This window comes from Chanodichthys erythropterus, chromosome 11, assembly GCF_024489055.1.
Source record: "Chanodichthys erythropterus isolate Z2021 chromosome 11, ASM2448905v1, whole genome shotgun sequence".
In the NCBI taxonomy this organism is placed as follows: Eukaryota; Metazoa; Chordata; class Actinopteri; order Cypriniformes; family Xenocyprididae; genus Chanodichthys; species Chanodichthys erythropterus.
Genome location: NC_090231.1, coordinates 18,657,521 through 18,672,906, shown reverse-complemented (window position 1 = coordinate 18,672,906; position 15,386 = coordinate 18,657,521). Strand labels below are relative to the sequence as shown.

The following is a 15,386-nucleotide window of genomic DNA, read 5'->3' as shown; positions in this document are numbered from 1 at the left end:
ATCTCATATTACATTAGGAGGCTGAAACAGGCAGATTTTTTCCTTTCCTGTAATAAATTTAGAGATATAGGAGAAACACTTTGGAAAAGCTTTTATTTTAGCCACTGCATCTATAGTTATTTGTTGTCTGTACAACGTTATTCCTCAATGTTTTGTTGAACATTTACTTTTTCCTGTTGTATTTTACTTAAAGTAGATATTCTGTAGATCTCTTATAATCGTTAGTTTATTAACATTACTGGCACCTTTTTATGTTAATATATTTATTTTCTGTCAGTTGTCTAACTATGAAGACACTACAGTAGGATGTTTGGCATCTGCAGTGTTCTATCACTAGATGGCGCTGTCAGTCTAAAGAGCTGCCAGGCCATCATTTATCCTGTAATGCTATTAAATAGCAGTTCAGTTCGCGCAGAGAACATATGTAATTTTTCTTATGTAATTTGTCATTTTTACTACACCTGTTTTGTACATCTTTCTATTACGAGATTATCTCTAGTTCTGCCAAAGCATCAGTAAACACAAACACGTTTTAATTGTCAAAAATTTTGTTTTGGATTCCCCCATAAAAGCAGATAAGTGTAAGTGTATTTCTTGACATTATTACTAAACATAAAGAAGAGTTAATGGTTCAAGTTTTGTTCACGTTTTTATTATTTAACCTATTGCATTTCACAAGTAAAATAGCAGGTTATTATTATGCTTCATATTATTTTGTTTTGCTTTGCTTTTTACACTTGTACCGCTTAACCTGGAAAAACAAAAATAAATCAATAGATAAATGTCATAGAAGTAGCGTGCACCAGATGAAGTTAACAGGGTTTTCTTTCAGGCCCTTGACAAATTCAATTGAACAAATGTTCAAAACAAAATATCAAACCATTTCATATTAAAGACGCGCATCCTTTCGATAGATAGAAGATTTAGTCCCTGCCTTGCAACACAAAATAACGATTATGGGTGCTGTGGAAGCTGTTACGTGGATTTTAGCACGAATGAAAGGTTTTTAGGAACTATTCGATTTATAATATTTAATAAAATAATAGGTTATTCATCACTATTATCACTATTTAAAATCTTTGGGAGTCAATGGTGTGTCACCATTTTTTTTAAAAAAAATGACCCATACTCTCTCTATCCTCTTCTATACATTATCACATGAAAACCCTTGATTTCACCGATACTGGAAGCACAAGTACTTGAAAGGCCTACACCCAGTTTCTGGCTGCGCCTTTGAGTCTTGAGATCAGCTAGTATGCGAAATGAGCTCCGTTCGGCAGTGGTGTTGAGCAGATCAGCTGATCGTGAATCAGGCTGCTGCGGGTGGGTGGAGCGAGGGATGGGATGTGGGCGGGGCTTGACGCTCTTCAACAGTCCGTGTGCATGAAGTAAAACTAGTCTGAAAACAAGACGTGCAACAAGTGACTTTGACCAGCTGAGAGGAGATGGTGCTTTCTCTTTGTGTCATAGCTTTTTATAGAGCTTAATCAACAAATCAACGCAAATTGTGGGATAAACGACAGACAGCGGTAAGTGCTTCTTTTGGGTTCATTTCTATTACAAAAAAGTGTGCGAAATTACCAGGGGCATTTGGGCGACTTTGTACTAGGTGAGCTTAAACACTGAAATTAAAGTTAATAAACTAAAATGAGCACCCAAACAGGCAATGTTCGTTTTTTGGGGAAACAGGCTATATTGTTAAAAGTGCACCTAGTGCTTGGAGCATCTGTTGGGATGAAGTTTGGTATTAATTACGCAAAACATTAATTATTGCACAGAAAGCCATTGAAAAACAAACTTTTGGCTAAATCATGTGCATATTTTAGCTGTAGGGTGCATATAAATGCAACCCCAAAAATAAATTGTTGCATTATTAAATATAATCAGATGTGCATTTACAGTACAATGTAAAGCAACATGTAAATGAATGCACCTAAGTAAAAATATATGAAACTAATCTGGTCTAATAGTACCTAGACACTCTGCCTGATGTACAGTATGTAAAAGCAAAAGAAAGTTCACTGTAGTATTCCTGAATCCCTCCTGACAGAGTTCTAGTGGTCATCTAGAGAATGATGATGATCCATAAACTTCTTTGTTGAACATTTTTTTTGTTGATACTGTAGCTGTAGTCATGTTTTTGGTCTGGATCAGGGCCAAAGTTTACAAGTTGGTAGTGAGAGACCGTTTCACCAGAAAACTGTTTTGAGTTTCCCTGGAAGTGGAATGCAGGTGGAGGCCATGCTGCAAGAGCTTACACAGCCTGTGTTAGTTTCCCTGTCAGAGCTACACATTTCCAGTTGGCACAATGAGAGGAAAGGAGCTGCATTAACACAATTGAGTTCCTCTGCACATAGTACAGTTCATTTGATACAGGAGCTGAAAGAGGCTATTGTGTCATATTCTTTTTTTCAGCACCAGAGCTCTGTTTCTTATGGATAAGGGGGCTTGCCGCTTTTTAACTCGCCCTTATTGTTCTTTCTCATCCCCCTCTATGGAGCTGGAAAGTTTGAGTCCCTTCTGCTCTCTTTGAGTGTGGCGGCCGATGAGAAGGACTTTTTCTTTTGACTTGCTTTAATATGATGTTCATTTTTGTGCTTTTGTAGTAGTTTTTCTTTAGGTCTTCCAATCTTATGCTTTCAACCTTTAGTTTCTAGTGTCGCCTTCTTTCTTCACTGAACGGATTCCTTACTTGCCCATTGAAAATGAACCAATGCCGTCTTTGTCTTCTTCATTGTCAAGCCCTCGGGGATCTCACAGGTTGCATGCACCGTAATACACTGCATGCTTTGGTCATACCATTTGCTGTTGCAACAAAGACATCAATATGACTTATGCAATCTTTTGTTGGCTTTGAGGTGAAAGGATGTTATCAGTGGGGTCCAGAGGAAACTGATAATAGCCTGTTGCCTGGTGTGAAGCCTGCAGTGGGATGATATTTTTGTAGCTTTGTGTTTTGCTATTCCTGAGGCACAATACTGATGCCCATTGCATGTCACTGAAATTCTTTGGAATTAAGCTAATTGACATGTCATTACATTGACAAACACAGTATGAGAGCAACTGGGTGTTTTTGATTGTTTACTGTAAAACTTTTTGAATTAGTTGTATTTGAAGAACCAGATTACATGAAAACATCTTTGTTGCTGTAATTTGGTTATTTTCAATAAAAGATACCAGCCGTTGACAGACAATTTAGTCACCAGCTGTTTTTCAAGACGATGGAATACAAAATCTGACTTACTCTCTGTTTTTTTTTTTTCTGCTTATCTTTCTAACACAGCCCCCATACTGTACAGTGACATCATTTGCTTTTTTTCCCCTAGTGCTTGTTTTTGTTTATATAACCCACATTGCAGTCTCTTTTAGCTTTAGTCAGCAATGTCAATGTGCTTAAGATTATAAAGTCTGCGACTAGGCTGAAGCTGTCTGCATGCTTGGCGTATTTTTATGAAGTCAGTGGTCATTATTGTACTGTATCTAATTGCGTAAAATACTGTAGGTCGTCATATAACTCAAGTGTTATTAGGAAAAACTACAAAGATCTTAGCCAACATCAGTGTTTGTCTCAAAATAAATTCCAAAACCTGAGCAAAGGATTTGTTTAAAAAGCTTTTAAGGTCCTAACCTTTGCTTGTAGTGGGGGATCATACTAAACATTTTACTTTGACTTTTTTGAGTTCGGGTTTTGCCACACAAGTTTAGCCCAGTTACATTAATTCAGGTAACTATATGGCATAATTAAATTTTATCAGAAAATTTTGTCTCATTAGGATCTTTTTGAAATGGAAGATACTGTAAGCAATCACAAACTTCTTGTGTAATAATGAGATTATGGCTTTGTTTTCAGGGGTGAGCCTTATCCACAAAGAGGGATTTGGTTGTTTCAGTGTTCCTGATGGAGTCTTACAGAGTCAGCGGCATGCCAAACACTGGACTATCTCAAGGCTATACGCAGCCTTCCCGCACAAAAGGCCAGAGCAATGGGACTTACGGCCTCAGTATCAGAGTTCAAGGCATAGATGGACACCCCTATGTGGTCCTCAATAACCAGGACAGAGGTCCGAACCCCTATGCGGACCCTCAAAACAATAATGGATATATGGATTCTGAAAGACCAAACAATTATGACGAATATGATTTCAAAGGAACCAGGAAGAATCTTTCCGAAGGCCCATATGTGGATTTTATGTCTCCGAAGCTTCATGGAGGTCCTCACAATGGGACTTCTGATCCTAAGAAGCAATCCAGTCTTTTAAACTTCCAGAAGCATCCAGAGATTCTCAAGCCGTATGATCCTGAGAGCAATACTCTTGATAGCTTTCGAAGTTTACCTGTAGTTGAGACTCGAAACCCCTACCCAGGATCCCTACCCAGAGCCAACTCCCCAATTGTGAATCAAGCCAGATCCTCCAGCCTAGTTCCAGAACCATCTTTTCCAGAAGACAAGGGACACGCCCAACCTCAGGTTCGTCCCCAGACACTCCCGTTCAGTGTCCAACCTCAAACAGGTCTGACCAAAGAGCATGTTCTGGCCCAGCCTCAGGTCAAACCCCAAGTTCAAGCGCAACCTCAGGTCAAGCCTTCTTTTAAGACTCCAGTGCCCTACCAGAGTCAGTCTCAACCCTCACAACGCCTTCCAGTTCCTCAGGCATCTACAGAAGCCAATAACCCCAATGACCAGACCAAGGTCTCTTCTAGACCGCCCAGCTCAGTTAGTAGCACCAACTCCAGTCTGGAACGAAGTCGACGTGAGCCAGATGTGTTGCCCTTGCGGCGTATTGACTCCAGTGGCCCGGTGCTACAGCCTTCCTTCTCCCGTGACTCCTCTGTGGACTCTACAACACCAACAAAGGAAGACCAGTTGGACCAGCTTTATGCAGAGACTATCAACCGCCATGAGAACAGGCGCTACATCCCTTTCTTGCCTGGCACAGGGCGTGACATTGATACTGGTTCCATCCCAGGTGTGGATGAGCTTATCAAGAAGTTTGACAGCAAAGAGACACAACAACGCAGGGGTCGGTCAGGGCGGAGGAATCGACTTAACCCAGAAGACCGCAAACGTTCCCGTAGTGTTGATAGTGCCTTGCCATTTGGTCTTGGGGGTGACACTGACTACTTGGATGAGGTTAGCAAGAATCGGGGCAGATCTACAGAGCATCTTCTTCGCCCGTCACTGCTCCTGCAGAAGGGTGCTGGAGTGAAGACCTCCCCCATGTCGCCAACTTCCACTACTGGACCCAGGATAAGCCTAAGAAATGCAACACAAGTCAAAAGTGCTCCTGGCTCTCCTCAGGGGACAGTCTCCAACTCTTCAGCTGCTATTTTGGGGTACAAGAATCCTCAGAGTCATCCCTCTGTAGCACCTGTAGAGAACAAAAGTGAAGAGGCCAAAACGTCACAGACTATGAAGTGCATGTCAAGTCTGAAAACAGGATCAATTTCTCGTCCTACTGTCAACAGTAAAACGACGAGCACTGAAGTGGATGCCCAGGTAAGAAAGGATGGACTTCCTCTGTTATTCCAATATATTCCCACCATTATGGGCCAGTCATTTGTTTTTATGTATGCATACATATAATGACATTTATTTCTTTGCTTTCTTTTTTTTATGCTCAGGTGACACCTGATCTTCTGAAAGGTCAACAAGAGCTTTCACAACAAACAAATGAAGAGACTGCTAAGCAGATATTATTCAGTTACCTCAAAGATGGGTGAGTGCACTTTACAAATAATTTTGTATGGGGTTTGTAATTTCAACAACTTCAAAAAATTTGCTCTATTTTTGTTCAAATCATTTAATTTCATTGCTTTTTAAATGGTCACTTACAAATGAGATTCCATGATAAGGAAAAGGGAAAATCCATAATATAATGTATTCACGTACAATTTTCTAAAAAAGTTTAGACTTAATGTCTGTGGAAATCTAAAAATATAATTTCAGCGAAAATACTGTAGATTGGTCATTACTTTAAAAACATTATTTTTTCTTATTTTTTATTGTTAAATATATATATATATATATATATATATATATATATATATATATATATATATATTTAACAAATATCATGAATTATTAATGAATTATTAGATTACGTTTTTTTTTTTTCTTAGGAAAAAAAGTTTGAATTATTTGATCATTTAAGAGAATTAATATATTGACCTTAACAAACAGTCATGAAGGTCTGCAGGCCTCCTCTATATGATATCATTTCCTCTGTTGTTTTCTGCCACATGTTAGTTTCACCACAACTTTAATTTGGCACACTAAAATATTTAATAATGGCAAATTATAACCGTAGCCATTAGTTTTGTGTCCTTATTGGTCTAGGCTTGTTTCTTACTCAATAGTGTTCCCTCTTTTTTTCTTAGAAGTGAGATTTTACTTGGAATTTGAAGTAGTTTCCACATAGTCTGGTATATAATGATAACTGTAGAAGAATTTTACCTCCCCTACATTTCTTCTTCATTTGTGTACAGTAGAATCATCCACTCACAACTCCAATCCCCACACATCTCATTCTTTCAGGGAAAAAAAACAGGTTCTTAATGTTCCTTCTATAAACAGTCAAATGGCAGATCATTTATTTAGATAAACTTAAAAAAAAGCTGCTTGCTAGATGTTTTAGACCATTCTTGGCCCAATATAAATGGTTTAGCCCATTGCCAACAACTAAAATCTGTTATTTTACTTGAAGGTCTAAATTTCCACCCAAAGCAGTGCTGTTTCCTTCTCTCGTCTAATCCTACATGATCACTGCACAGGTTCAAAGGCATGCTGTAGGTGCCCAACAGCCCAACCTGCTCTAGTGAATAGCTGAAACCGTGCCCTCTCTGAACTCCATATTTTTGATGTCAAATGTTCCGCCCTCTCTGCATTCCTCATGTGATGCGTGGAGGGAGGTGAGCAGATTAATCGCCAGTATCTGTGAACCTTCTGAAGCCCTGCAGATCTAGGATCATATATCTTCTGGTCAATAGCAACCATTATTAACCAGCCCTACAGACAAGACTTGTCCTGAGGTAGTGGTTAGTTTCCATTCAGTGGCACGTGCCATAGGGTTGTGTTGGTTGTTTTGGAGCAAAACAATATTGTCGCCGTCAGCGTTCTGACATGGCGACATCAGCTTACGTCATGAAACCGTTAATAACAGTCTGCTCTGTGGGAAGTTGTGTATGTTTGAAGGAGAGGCGGTGCTGGTCTTTTAGTTTCTCCACTCTTTGTGAAATGTAATGATAAGCTTTAGTCTGCTGTATACGCATGGCACTAACCCAAAGTTCTGTGCTTTTCCCTGATGCATCACTCGAGCGCCCTGGGAACATGCGGGCATCCGTGTCCCTGCTCAGACGCACATTCCTAGACATGTGACTTGTTAAAAGAAGGCAATAATTAGGGTGGGCAGGTCATAAGGTGACACATCAAAGCTTGAGTACTCTGTACTCTCCACACAGGCAAAGAGCCAGGCTGATTTTTCCCAGAAATGTCAGGGATTATACTCTGATCCAGTCCACACACACACACACAGACACACACACTATCAACACACACTTTGGCTGGGAGAAAGAGACTCCTTAAACCATCCAAGTGAATTAGGAGCACTTGTGTTTTGTTTTGCAGGAGCAATGATAACGATGACACTACCAAGAGGAAGGTCAACCTGGTGTTCGAAAAAATCCAGACCTTGAAGTCACGGGCTGCTGGAAACGTGCAAGGCGACAACAAAGTGAGCCGTTGTTGTGGCATTGTAATTGAGTTCAACAAACAGCTAAGACTGTGAGCCTCTTATAAGAGGGACTTAGTCTATCTCTTGGAGAAAGTATAAAGGCTGGCTGAGGTTATTTACTTGGCGAACGGCATAGTCGTGGCTAAAGTTTAAACATTTGCGAGCAAAATCAGACCAGAACCTAGTCTTTTTCACTCTATTTATTTATTTATTTTCATTATTTTTATATACACGTCTGCAAAATCATGAAATCTTGTATATGAAAAGATAAGCATATGAATAAGCGTTACAAATTCCCATCTTTTGAAATATTTCTGATGGGAATAGAGATCATTCTTGAGAACCTGCTGTTTTTATTCTGCTAAAATGCAAAACTGTATCTAATCCTTATCATAAATTGCTGAAAAGAGCTCTGTTGCATATAAATGTTTCTCTCTCAGGTTCCAGACCTTGCAGCCCAGGCTAGAGCCCTTCAGGAGCAGAAAACCGAACTGGAAAAAGAAATTGCTGATCTTAGGAAACAGCTTGAGAATGAAAGCAAGGTAAAACTCTCTCTCTCTCTCTCTCTCTTCAATAATACCTCTACTGCTTTAACTCATCAATTGCACCTTGGACCCCTGCTCTGTCTGTTTAGTCAGTCTGTTAGAAGCTTCCGTGTTGAGCGAAAATCCCACTTCTATCACCCCTTAAGATCAATAATCAAATTAACCAATTACTGGCTTATTAGAAAGACTGGGCCTTAAATCCAAAAAAAGATGCCCAGTGTCTCAAGACAGACAATGATTTTGAAGGTTCAGTAAGGTTACTGTCATTTCATGTACTCACTGTCATTTCTTATTATGTCTCTCCCTGCAGAAGCGCACTGATCTGAGCGAGACTCAGCTGAAGGCGGGAGCAGGAATGAAAGATTTGAGGAGAGAGCTGGAACAGAGTCAAGCCGAGTGCAGCAGACTGCGGGACAAGCTTAGTAAAACAGAGGCTGACCTGCGCACTACAGTGGATGAGTAAGATACTGTCTTGTAAATCCACTCTGCAGATTTTGCACCCAAAATCAGTGCAGAAAATGCCGGTAAAGTCCGCTTGGCTCTTCTTTTGCTTATTAATTTTACTTTTGAATGAAAAAACTTCAAACTTCAGCATTAGAATCCTTCTAACGCTGTGAAAATCTACACTACCATCAGATGTGCAAGTTTCTGGGATTTCTCCATCCCATAGCTAAGGTTGTCAAAATAAGGTGTAAATTATCCTTTGTGACATCATGGTTTGAATTGGCAGGAATTTATATGGACTCAGCAGATTACCAGGCATGTCTGCTTTTGCTCTTGTTTCTCTTCAGAATGCAGGTATTCTGAGTGTATTTGTACATGTATCAGACTCTACCAGGTAAAAATGGAGAAAGAGCAGTACCAGACTGAGATCCGAGACCTGCAGGACCAGCTCTCCGAGATGCACGATGAGCTGGACGGAGCCAAGCAATCTCAAACAGACAGCACAGACAAAGAGGCCATGATGGAGGTACAGCGTCAAAACATCATCTTAATAAGTCAAAACCAATGTCAAAAGATACGTGCCATAAATACGCAACCATTCAAAAGTTTGAGGTCGGTATGATTTTTTTTTTTTAAAGAAATTAATACTTTTATTTAGCAAGGATGCATTAAATTGATCAAAAGTGACAGTAAAGTCATTTGTTACAAAATATGTCTATTTCAAATCCTGTTCTTTTGAACTTTATCTAAAATTCATTAAAATTTTTCACTGTTTCCACAAAAATATTAAGCAGCACAACTGCTTTCAACATTGATTAAAATATAAGAAATGTTTCTTGAGCAGGATATCAGCATATTATAATGATTTCTGAAGGATCATGTGACACTAAAGACTGGAGTAATGATGCTGAAAACTCAGCTTTGCCATCACAGAAAGGAATTACATTTTATGTAATGTATTGTAATATATACAAATATTTTATGTTATGTATTGAAATAGAAAAGTGGGGGAAAAAAATATTTATTTTAAATTGAAAAAATATTTCAGAATATTACTTTTTTACTGAATTTTTTATCAAATAAATGCAGCCTTGGTCAAAAATATTTAAAAAATCTTACTGACTGCAAACTTTTGAACAGTAGTGTATAACTTCTATTTCGGCTCATGAAATGGAAAGCTGTATATTTCCCATGCAAATTTTACACTGCAGTAATCTATAACATAACTTTACATATTCAAATTAATTAATACTTGAGGCTGATGACAGAACCTCTAACCATGTGCTGTTCTCTCTAGGACTTTATGCAACTGAAACTAGACCTCCAGGATCTCCTTCTTGCCAAAGAGGAGCAGGAGGATCTGCTGAGGAGGCGTGAGAGAGAGCTGACCGCCCTTAAAGGAGCTCTGAAAGAGGAGGTGGCAACTCACGATCAGGAGGTGGATAAACTTAGGGAGCAGTATGAAAAGGAGATCCGTAAGCTGCAAACGGTTGTGGATGAAGCCAAACAGGTGATATATCTGTTTTTTTACATGTGAACTGCTTACAAATACAGCTTGTGTGATGTTAGAAACCTTTTCTGAAGGTTTCTGAACCCTGCTAAAAGTGGCATATAACAAAGGAAATGTGATGTTTAAAGTATTTTTATGTACCATCATAGCATATGTTGAGACGCACATAATAAATTATACTTTAATATTATGTCACAATATTATGATTTGCATTTTGATTCGTTTTTTACAAAGTATTGGACCACTTTTTAATATAAATTCATTTCCTAGTGACTTAAAGGTGCCCTAGAATTAAAAATTGAATTTATCTTGGCATAGTTGAATAACAAGAGTTCAGTACATGGAAATGACATACAGTGAGTCTCAAACTCCATTGTTTCCTCCTTCTTATATAAATCTCATTTGTTTAAAAGACCTTCGAAGAACAGGCAAATCTCAACATAACACCGAATGTTATGTAACAGTTCGGATCATTAATATGTACGCCCCCAATATTTGCATATGCCAGCTCATGTTCAAGGCATTAGACAAGGGCAGCCAGTATTAACGTCTAGATGTGCACAGCTGAATCATCAGACTAGGTAAGCAAGCAAGAACAATAGCGAAAAATGGCAGATGGAGCAATAATAACTGACATGATCCATGATTACATGATGTTTTTAGTGATATTTGTAAACTGTCTTTCTAAATGTTTCGTTAGCATGTTGCTAATGTACTGTTAAATGTGGTTAAAGTTACCATCGTTTCTTACTGTATTCAAAGAGACAAGACTGTCGTTATTTTCATTTTTAAACACTTGCAGTCTGTATAGTTCATAAACACAACTTGGAGCACTATGAAACTCATTCAGAATCAAATGTAAACATCCAAATAAATACCATACTTACGCGATTAGACATGCTGCATGACGATAATCTTGTAAAGATAAATTTTGAGGGTTATATTAGCTGTGTGAACTTTGTTTATGCTGTTAAAGGCAAGCGCGAGCTCCATGGGCGGGGAGCGTGAGCATTTAAAGAGGACGCAGCTTAAATCGGCTCATATTTAATGATGCCCCAAATTAGGCAGTTAAAAAAATTAACAAAAAAAAATCTATGGGGTATTTTGAGCTGAAACTTCACAGACACATTTAGGGGACACCTTAGACCTATATTACATCTTTTAAAAAGACGTTCTACGGCACCTTTAAAGTAGTTGATCATGATGATTTTGTTCAGATGAGGGGAAAGGGCTCAATAGAACAGAACAATTAGGAAGAGAAGGAGTGAAAGAGCGAGTCTGAGGGCAGATAGGTGTCCACAAGTAGGTGGAACTCCTTCAGCCACCCTCTTAGTTCACTTCCTTTTTCCAACAAAGAAACTTCCTGTCCAAAGGAGGCCATTGTTGTCTCAGTTTAGATGCATTTTAAAATAGTAAACAGACAAAGAGTTTAATCTTGGTCAGGTGCCACAGTAAACCTGGTTTGTGCGCTCATTGTGCTTATTTTGAAATAGCTGCACGAACGGATGTCAGAAGAATAATGGATGGTTTTGTTGTTGGATATTTGAGAAGTGGAGAAATAGACAGATTACAGATGTTGGCTTTCTGGGTGTTTTAGTGAGCGACCAAGCTGCCAGGCTAAAGCAGTGTTATCGTGTGCATCTTCTTTATGGTGTTAGTATTGATAGAAAGGCCCCATGTGGAGGAACACTGAAGGGTGAAGCACTAAATGGAGTTTAGCACTGCTTAATTGCAGTGGCAGGCCGTCACTAATCTAATGAGGCTCTGATGGGGTGGTTAGCTGGTCTCTCACTCTTTCTTTGAAAATGAATGATGGGATTGTTTCATATGCAAATAGCTGGGGGAATTGCACATGGCCAATAAGTGGGTCACTGTGCAGACAAGGGGTCTTACAGATGAAACAATGGGAGGAGCTCTGTACAAAAGGTTAGTTTGATTTGTTTGCCTTTTTTATTCTACAAAGTTTGCATGAGAGTTTAGACTACTGATCTTAGGTTTCCCAGTGCACCTCGTGTGGATATTTCTATGCATAACCTGATATTGCTGAGTTCAACATGTTCCTGGGTCAACATTTTTGTTGTTTTCAAATCAACCAATCAGATTTGAGGGACAAGTTTACAGTCATTATGTCAAGTTTAGGCTTAAAATCATGAATTGGTGCTTCTACATCAGTGTTATTCCTCTGTCATTTCCCTCAGATTTTTCGGATAACTTATGGGTAGGGTTAGGTTTAGGGGTAGGAATAGGGTTAAGACTAAATTTTCAGACTAGAATGTTGTTTCAGGATCAACAAAATATGTTGACCCTGGAACGCATCTAACTCAGCAAAATCAGGACATGCTTATTTCTATAAGGCTTTTGCTATCAGCAATGTAAAAATGTAGATGGTCAATATAATTCTGAGTTTGTTTTTGTACACTTTTACTGCTGCATATAAAGGTATTGCTCTGCCCCAGTAGCAGGAGGGGGGACAGAAAGGGAGTGGTGGGTCACAGTGTCCCCCTCTCAGCAAGAGATTCCTGATTCTCAACGGTTTGGTGTCCTTGTGAATGGATTCTCTCCCTGCTCCAATAGCTTTCCCTGTTTTCAATTCCAATTCATACTGCACCTACAATCCCCAACCACCGGCAACTGACACTTCGTCAGGTTTTATCAGATCAGTGTTTTGCCATTGGTTGGCACTTGTTTTTCAGGTGATTGGTTTTGAAATATATGCAAAGTGACATACTGTAATATGGTGATTGTCTGTGTTGGTTGGCATCAGTCAGTGCAGTGTGAATTTGCCTTTATTCGTAACTGGATTCCTTCATAAAAACCAGACCAAAACAAACTTTTGTTTTAGATATGATTAAGCTTTTTTCCATTATAAGTTTATAATTTTTTTTTTTACTTTAAAGTGCATTTAAATGTTTCTTATATCAAAATATGGCAGGTAGTAGTTTTTTACCAAGGTTGCATTGATTTGATCAAAAAATGATGTAAAAACAGTCATGTTGTAAAAAGAAAAAAAATATGATTACAATTTAGAATAATTGTTTTTTATTTTAATATTTTTAATATATTTAATATAATTTTCAGCAGAATGATTTTAGAAATCATTCTAATATGCTGATCTCCTCCTCAGAAATGTTCCTTCCTATTATTATTAATGTGGAAAACCGTTGTGCTGCTTAATATTTTTGTGATTTTCCTTTCTCAGAATATTTTTCTAAATAAAATGATGAATAAAAACAGCATTTATTTGAAATAGAAATAGTTATAGAAATACTGTTCATTGAGCAACCCGTATCAGTCAACCACTACTGAAAATCCAAAACAGATCTTGCAACGGTTGCTGGGATCAGGATGTATAGCTTTTGGTGTATTTGAGTGCAGCGCCGTCACTGTGCTGTATTTGTTTGTTTTGTGGGCTGTGGCTGATACAGAGCGGTAACCGTCTCCTTGGGGCTGTTTGGGGAGCCGACAGTCTCACAGGACGTGGTGTGTTTCCTCAGGTGATGATAGCAAACTGTTCCGGCCTGCTCTGTGGTGATTCAGCTGGATGCCTGAGTGGGAAAGGGGAAGTGGAGGATGAGATAGAGGGACAGAGGGAAGTGTAACAAGAACGAAAACAGTGAAGAACAGCCATATGAAAGCAAATACGTTCTTCAAAGAGATTATGTTCATCTGCATTAGTCTACATCTCACCCTTTAGCCTAATAACAACAAGCTCAGTCGGCAGCATTTCAGTGTCTTGATGGACAGTGACAATGATTATAGGCGATTACTGTGACAGTTCATAGTCTACATATAAACAGCAGCTCTCATGCGTGACGCACATGTAACTAGGCCATGGCCGGGTCCTCACTACAGGCTGAGCTCAGTCCAGCACTGGCCTGGATTCTTCTGCCATTGTTCTCACTGTCCCACAGAGCCAAAGTCCCCTGCAGTCAAGAAGTGTAACGTCCTGAAACCCTACAAACCCCCCACCGTGAGCTCAGCAGAGGGGGTCTGACCCTCAGACCTCCAGTCTTTATGGGATTAAACACAGAAGCACAAAGCTAAGGATTTAGCCCGGGCTTCAAATGAGTTCAAACTTCTTGGCTGTGGTTTTAAAGATGGGAGAGAGTGGAGCATGATGGCAGATATATCTGTAATGTTCATTGAAGGTAGTGGTATGTGTCTTTGTGTGTAGAAAACAATTGATGAGTCGCTTTAAGTTACAATCACACCCAGTCTCATGACACCATCAGAAGTGTTTATAAAGTGTGTTTTGAATTTGGCTTTTATTAAGGAGGTGGCTGGGAAAGTTATTTGCCCAACCGGCTGCTGTGTCAGTTACATGGTGAAGGAGTTGTTTTATTTATTTATACTAGCATTCAATAGTTTAGAGTCAGTACAATTTTTAATTGTTTTTAATAGAAGTATCTTCTGCTCACTAAGGCTGCAATTATTTGATCAAGAATAGCGTAAAACAGTAATATTGTGAAAAATTATTACAATTTAAAATAACTGTCTGATGTTTTAATAGATTTTAAAATGTAATTTATTTTTGTAATGGCAAAGCTGAATTTTCAGCATCATTTCTCCTAGGGCTGTGCAAAATTGATTTCTCAATTTTGATTTTGGCAGTGATTATGAAAAAAAACAAGATAATCTAAGTAAAACAATTATTGTGCTGCTGTCGCATTCCACCCTGCGCATCCCATCCTTTCCTTCACAGTGGTGCGCTTTCGTTCCTCCAGCCAAACTTAAAGGGTTAGTTCACCCAAAAATGAAAATTCTGTCATTAATTATGGCTTTTTAAAAAGAAAACGATCCTCATCTACACTAGTGTTTCCACAGCGTTTCAGAAACTACACTACACGTCCGAAAACGCATGTCACGATCATTCATGCACACTAAGCATGCGTGTACAAGTGTAAACAGTTGCCTCTTGTGTATGTAGGTAGCTGCAGTATTTAGAGTTTAACTGCACAATGGCTGCTAAAAATGCCTTAAATGAATGTAAACAGTTGAGAAAGAAAATGCATGTGTAACAGTATACTGGATCTGTTTAGCTCTTAAAGTGACAGCAGCCTAATAATTCTGCAGCAGCCTATCATTAATGTTAATCAAACAACAAAAGACAAAGATAAAATCACTCACTGCTCTTGAATGAATAACTTTTGTACTTTT

The 15,386-nt window shown here is 38.7% G+C and overlaps 1 protein-coding gene across 1 annotated transcript in view; it reads left to right on the top strand.

Annotated features, from left to right (window-relative positions):
• The first annotated feature begins 1,407 nt into the window (after positions 1 to 1,407).
• cgnl1 (cingulin-like 1) overlaps positions 1,408 to 15,386 on the top strand; it is a 33,216-nt gene continuing 19,237 nt past the window's right edge. The window contains exons 1-8 of the mRNA XM_067401936.1: positions 1,408 to 1,529; positions 3,851 to 5,497; positions 5,623 to 5,717; positions 7,625 to 7,730; positions 8,171 to 8,272; positions 8,586 to 8,734; positions 9,104 to 9,245; positions 10,017 to 10,229. Coding sequence (XP_067258037.1) covers positions 3,899 to 5,497; positions 5,623 to 5,717; positions 7,625 to 7,730; positions 8,171 to 8,272; positions 8,586 to 8,734; positions 9,104 to 9,245; positions 10,017 to 10,229 — 2,406 coding nt within the window. The 5' untranslated portion in view covers positions 1,408 to 1,529; positions 3,851 to 3,898. The remainder of the gene's footprint in view (positions 1,530 to 3,850; positions 5,498 to 5,622; positions 5,718 to 7,624; positions 7,731 to 8,170; positions 8,273 to 8,585; positions 8,735 to 9,103; positions 9,246 to 10,016; positions 10,230 to 15,386) is intronic.